General features: G+C 39.9%; 1 protein-coding gene across 1 annotated transcript; it reads right to left on the reverse strand. All coding sequences in view use genetic code 11, as the record gives it.

The window, feature by feature from the left end:
- Positions 1–391: 391 nt before the first annotated feature.
- EGR_04607 (hypothetical protein) lies at positions 392–1,126 on the reverse strand (the record flags this gene model as incomplete). The annotated part of the gene is made up of 1 exon (XM_024493856.1): positions 392–1,126. The coding sequence occupies one exon, from the start codon at positions 1,124–1,126 to the stop codon at positions 392–394; it is 735 nt and encodes a 244-aa protein (XP_024351784.1).
- Positions 1,127–7,134: the final 6,008 nt, after the last annotated feature.

Here is a 7,134-nt window from a genome sequence, read left to right on the forward strand (position 1 = left end):
GGTAATTGAGGGCTAGGGAGAAGATAGCGATTGACAAACTAAGAGCCCAAATGTTATATCATTAGTTATTTATGGATAAATGAGCTCATAAGTTAAATAATTGACCTTAGAGTGTTGTTTGGTCACCTTAGATTGATAAAAATTTGGTATTATCATAAAGATTTCACTTTCTCTCAGTGCTTTCTCTTTACATATATTTCAATCAACATCGATTCCGATTTTATTATTATATTCCGTCGGAAATCTAAAAAAGGAGTATTGTCAAAAAATGATGCCTTCAAACATGTGGATAGTTTATTTATTCTTTGATAAGCAAATGGAGGCGAATATAGTTGGAGACGGTGAAATAAGAGAGCACCGAAGCGAGTTGGAGGAGGAGAGAGGAGCCCATTCACATTGCCTCGTTGCCACTGGCATCACCATCGGCACCACCACAGGCACTGTCCTCTGAGGATAGGCTGAACACCAATGTAGGCGTCAGAGAGCTGTGGCTGTTGTGCCCTTGTAGGTGAACAGGAGAAGTGGCCGAGGTGGCAGTGTGCGGCCGTAGCTGCTGCCGCTGACCGGTTGAAAGCCGGCCGCTCTGCTGACCCCACGAAAGCGTGCTCACGTTGGTCGCGCTGCTTGAGTTGCCTTCATGTACTCCCACCCGCGACAGATACTGCACCGGACTGTCCTCCCTGCTCTTGTAACCCTCTGACAAGTCTTCGTCACCCCCAATACAGCGCTTTTGGTGCTTCCAGTTTACACCACTGCCACTACCACCACTACCATTGCCGCTACCACCCCCGCCACTGCTGCCAGGGACGCCAGGATTGGGGAGTGATCGCCGCGGACGTCCCTGGGATTCTATTGTCCCTCCGATGGAGGAGCTGTGTCGTCGAACGGTCAGATTGGTATTGGCGGAGAGAAAGCCGCCCTTAGGGGGGGAGACGAGATGAGAGGCGTTGGGTAGGCGCCGGCCCGCAGTCACGGCGAGTCGTTTTGACATCGGTTTCTGCGGGGCAAGGGAGAGCTCTGGTGAGGATGGGGGCGAGGAGAGGCTTAGGTGTTTCATAGATTGAGAAAGAGTGGTGCCCTGTTGATCTGGTACATTCAATTCCGCGGAACTGGGCGCGTTGCTCATGTAGAGCTGCTTTTCGAGTGCGTAGTTTTCCAGCTGCAATGCTCTCAATTCCCGTCTTAAAAAGGAAAAGATGCGCACAATTTTATTTACTGACTGGGATTTAGGGCATATTAGGAGAGCTGCATTTATAACACTTCTTCATCTAATCATGCATTAGTAACCAAGATTGCAGACTAAGTCAGCCATCATCCGGGTGCCATCTTGGATTATCTTGCTCTTGATATGTAGATTAATTACAATGAAATAAACATTACTATCAGTTAGACAAATTACTTGTATGTCAGGAAGAATTGGTTCTCAAACGTGAGAAGGAACGAAGTAGAGATGGTTTGGTGGGATAAAATTGAAGAAAGCATTAAGGTGGGAATTTCTAGAAAGTTAAGAGTATTCTTCTCTTGGATAAGTCCAAATGCATTTAGAATGAGGAGCCAAGTAATGCGGCTTAATTTAAAGCGAGGAAATAAATAAATAAAAGTTGTGCAAAATGCCTACTACCATTCATAAATTATCCTGTTATAATGATATTATTAGTGGCAAAAGAGCTCAAAATTTCTGATTTTCATGTTTTTACATCGTGAGTAAATTTATTCATGAGTCAACTACCAATTTTAATCTATTTGTCTTGTTGTCTTACTCATCTTTATGCCCTTAATTAACGGGTGCATAACTCCTAAATTATTCCTCGCAAAAGTTGTGGAAAATTTCATTCCGTATAATTTTTGCAGCGAAGTAGATAGCAATCTAGTTACAAAGGCGAAGAGTTAAGAAATGGACCTACTGGTGTTTTTTATATCTGCTTCCTGTCTATCTGGTTCGCGCAGACTGTTCAAATGCTAAAACTTTTTTACCATTTTTTCGCTATCCCTTTCCTAGTTGTATACCTAAGCCATTGTGACTATGTGGTAGATGATTTACCGACATATTACATTAAGCGCCGCTTAAAATCCGAGCAACAACATCGGATTCGGTAGGTTTGTGTTAGCTGAATCAATCAAAAGTGATTAATCTTCACAGAGGAGTATTTTGATAAAGTGACAGTCTGCTAAATACCTTAAACGCTCATGAGACGCTCCCAACTGTTCTCACGGAATTACTTGAAAGCGGGGAAAAATGAGTCGTTGGATAAAAAAATGATGGGATTGGTGAATTCGAACAATAAATCTGAAAGGACATGGACATGTTTTGAGTGAACATATTCATGATTAGATGCCTATAACTGATATTTTAGTAAGCCATGATCGTCGGTTAATTAATTATAACCTACGGATGGGGAAAGCCTTGATTCATTGCCAATGACGCGGTTATGCCTGTTTCCTGGGCGGAGGCGCTGCGTTTAAATGCGTCTGCAGTAAAGTTGTCTTGGGCTTACTAAAAAGTTCGATTTATTTGCCCACACTAATATATATAATCAACTGTATTTTTTACAAGTCAGGGCCATTGTTTTTTCTATTATCGCATCAGTGCCCACAGCACCCTGCAGATGTTTAGTTCTCCAGAACCCGGTTGAGGATTAACGTCTTTTTCTAATAGTACCTCACGAACCCTAACTTTGATAACCCCTGACAAAATTACTTAGTTTTGATTTTGGGAAAAAAGACCCTACTTTATATTTGTGGTCGGATGCAGTTTAATTAATTTGCTGTTAGCTATCACTGTTGTCACACATTTAAAGGTTCTCTTTTGCAGTAATTTATGTATTTTCAAAATTTTGGACAAAATAATAAATTGATTGGATAGAGCTAGGCAATACTCAAAATTTATGGCAAATTTAAGCGTTTCAGTTGGGAGATGGTCCCCTGACTATGGCGGGAGCTGAGGCAAAGTTAATAGCATTTGCGAGTTTGGATGTAAACCGACCGACCCCTCCCATAGGGCTATTTTTGCCCAAATACAGACTTCTTCGTACTTCTGACGGGTTTGACAACCAATTTACTACTTTTTATGATGGCAGCCGAATAGCCTAGGAACTAAAATTACCGCCCAACCAAATGAATGAAGGAGGTACGCAATCATTCATTCCCATCTTAACCGTGCGGATGACATGAGTGCGCTTCTGTAAAGGTAGCAGCAATTACATTTTATCAACGAAAGAGTTATTCATAATTTGCATGCATCTTTGGTCACTTTGCTTTAGAATTTTAAATTTATGTCAAAAAGGCGCATGTATTTGAGGTCTCAACGTTGTAATGCCGAATCTTTTTAATCTTCACTGATTAGGCCTCTACGATTGTGATAGGAAATCCTGCAGTCCGTTTTCTAGATATTTTACAAGTGTACATTAGACCTACTTTTAGACCCATAGGTCTTGTGGATTAAAGTACAATGGAACGCTTTTCAGGTACTTCTTCTAGTCTCTTTTGGCGCTGGGTAAAGCAGTGCTTTCATTTCCATTATTAATCCTGCTTCAACATACTTGCAAACAGAATTTTTATCACAGTTAGTAAAAAATCCCTTGTAGAATGATTAGAGAAGCAGCTGGCTTTATAACAGTACTGTCGCAGAAACGAAGTGCTGAAAATGTATGCTGAATCATTAGGAAGTGATTTTAGTATCATAAAGCAAGCTGATGGGAGGCCTAAAAACGGAATGGAAATAAGCGAAGTTATATCTACATCGTAATTAAGCTCAGCAATATTTCGTGATCCGAAACTGAACTAAAGATGGTTATTTTAGAGTAGTTTATAAAGAACCACACAGTTAAGGGCCTCCTCATAGGATAACCCTACGTACAGTTAAATTAACCCACTTTGTAGCACGAACTATGTAACTTCAATATCACATGAGCCTGCCCGAGAAGATCTGAGGGAGTGCAACTTTACAGTTCACTGTTTTAAAACGTTTTCCATTGCCAGTCCTGGGGATGCCGCTTTGTTCACCCAAATGGCGGGGGAACTTGGGTTTAAATTGCAGCTGCAGTGCGCACGGCAGTTTAGCTTCACTTTCGCTCTTAACTTGGTTAGCAAATTGGAAGAGTTTGGGTGTGACAGGATAAAAATGAACACTTCCTTTTTAAGACAGCGTTTTAAGTGTAGCAAAATCTTAGAAAGGTGGGCAAGTGAAAACTTTGAAAATTTTTTGAAATAAAAGGTCTAAACAAATTGTATGTCTTCAATATTTTCCCTAATACTAATCAACTGACACCGACTCCCGGAACATGTTATTGGAATTTTGAATGCTAAAGACATTTTAGCAAAATATGTAAAATTTTTATTTGGACAAAGAACTTGAAATATTTTTTAACAGGACTGCGCGAAATGACTCGACTTTAAACCAGTTTGAAGACGTTTTGGTCATTTATCTCGTCGCAGCGCCATCGCCTCATGGATGATCTATTTGAAGGTAATGCAAGGCAAATGCTAACTTTCGCATTTTATAACCCGAATCATTTAGCATTTAAAACAAGCCACTCAGGGAAATCTCCTACTTTAAGTTTGGCTTTTGACAATTTTTTCACTCCTAGGAGGAGTGGTTTGAGACTATTAATTCACCTTCAAAACGAAGGGAGAACATTGGATGTTAAGGGCTGAATACTAGCTTAAAATATATTTTATTCTATACCTTAAGGCTTTTACCCTCTAAATGATCTGACCGAAATTCAAAAAGACTTTTAGCTAGATTCTTCAAAATGCATTTGTAACTGAGTGCTGAGTACATTGTGTAGCAAAAATCCCAACTTTTAGGTGACAAATGGGTTGAGATGACATTCACTCCAGTTAATCAAATGTCTCCTCCACCACTTGGAGTTACAACAGTCAAATTCAACATTTGAATAACAGTGAAATGGAAACAAGTGATTAGCCTGAAGAGCGTGGCAGTCATTGTCAAGAAGTATCTTCAACAACACTTATTTGATTGCTATTTTGGTTGTGAAGCAGAAATCGCTTTAAATGACATACACTTTGGTACATCATAAGATATTCTTAGCTCTGTCACTTTAAACATGTGTTAGATTTTTCTACTTGCAAAAGATGCTAAATGGAATTCACACTTTGAAGTTGAATCAGCATCACATGCTTCATCCTCGAGAGTTTTTTTGCCGTGCTCAGATACACCAGCTGTTAGAGGCACAAAAAACCGTGAAGCCGAAATGACAGTTAATTTGCTTCAAATGAACCACTTTAACACTCAAAAAGTCACTTATTTAGGGATTGAAGGATTTGAAGCTTCGAGTACACTCCGCTACATGAAAAGTGGGAAGACTCACGCCAATTGCTTCTTCTGAGTATGAACGAGGTCGTCATAGACATTGTAGTTGCTCTGGTAGAGTCGTTGAGATTGTAGCCACTCTATTCGAATTGTCATTGCATTGTCATTTGGTCGAATGTATCCCGACGTCTTGTCAATAACCTAGTTAAACAGTCGGGCAAATTAGCTGAGTAGAATTCTGATTGAGGATGGTAAATATTCCATGTTGGTTTAATCTAACCTCCCATGGACTAGTCGAATCACCCATCCAAAGCAAAATTTAAAAAGATCTTTACGAAAAACATTTTGGTAGCTGACTACTGAGCAAATTTTTCTCCTGTCAATCAAACTGTCTTTGCGCCGTTAAAATAGTCATTAAATGAAATGCTGTTGGAAGTAATAAAAACCCTACTTTTGTTATAGTGGATTACTTCCACAGGGAAATTTAATGAACTAATAACTAAATATTTAACGTGGAACTATATTCGCGCTCTAATGATTTTTTTGCCTTTGCAAGGCTGCAATTTTACCACCGCGAAAGGTGGAGCGCGTGATGGCTGGTCAGGCGTCAGGCTCACCCAGCGGTGGGTTTAAGTGTCGTCATCTGTCTTCTATGATCCCAACCCCAAAATTTGTTACATTTAGCTAAAATAAAGCTCATTGTCTGCCAAATTCCTACAAACCAATACCAATCGTTTTCCCACACTACCCACCAAGTGCATTTGAATTGCTCTCTAGACAAAGATTTACGACATTTTCTTTGCCAAAACCGTAAATATTTCAGACTGAATTATTGCCTCTTTAGGTTTAAGGGCATGCCTACCCTTCTAAAGACCTCCTTTATAAGTCGTGGACTTGAGATTATGACGCATATCCGGTCCATCTCTTGATGGCGTTTCCTTTAGGCTGCGGGACTCAAAGAAAGTGATAACCTATTTTGGGTGTATCCACTAGGCAAAATGCTATTAGGAAAAAAGGCTTCAAAGTGGAAAGTGCAACACAGCCTTCTCAGTCGCCCCGTTTCTTCACAATCAATGGACTTCTACCCCTATTCCACTTGTTGATTATCCACATAAAAAAAGGATTGGAAATATTTCTTAAATGTAGAAAGATAATGACCTGAAATAAGTAAGCACAAATCGTTTTACTTTGTACCAAAAAGGATGCAACAACAAACTGTTCCATTATAAAGGTGGCGAGCGGAACCAATGCATCATAGTCACAATCCGTTGTTTTCTTTCAGTGTATGCACGATTCATGGTGCTCCCAGAAGTGCAGATATAGTGCCTCCGTTGCTCATAACATAACCCCTTTCATTTTGGTATAAAATATCCTTTCCTTTTATTTCGTAAACAAATGAATGCAATGTCTGAATAAGCAAAGAGGTAACAACGCACTACTAATGTAATGATGCGATGAAGTGGGCACTCTTACCACCACAGCAAACAAGCTGTTGTAGGTCTTTGCAGCTACCCACATTCCACATCAGCTTTAGGGAATACTACCCATTTCCAGTACCTTATTTTCGGTTTTATTCACCTCTGGGGTCTACCCACCGTCACATTGAAGCACATATTGGATAAGGATGTAATGAGAAAAGAGGAAATGCAATTGATGGCTTGTTAACTCTAATGAAAAGTCCACTATCAACTCAGTGTGTTGACTGTAGCGTCATGTAAAAGTTGCATTTCTTGTTAAATGTTTTTAAAGCTGGGAAGTCGCTTCCAGCTTCTTTGCAGATATTGTAAATCATCAAATGACCACTAAATTTCGTAACATTTTTGTTATGACACTTGCAGTGACTTGTGGGCTCCAGAAACTCC

The sequence above is a fragment of the Echinococcus granulosus genome (genome assembly GCF_000524195.1).
Source record: "Echinococcus granulosus chromosome Unknown EG_S00029, whole genome shotgun sequence".
Classification (NCBI taxonomy): Eukaryota; Metazoa; Platyhelminthes; class Cestoda; order Cyclophyllidea; family Taeniidae; genus Echinococcus; species Echinococcus granulosus.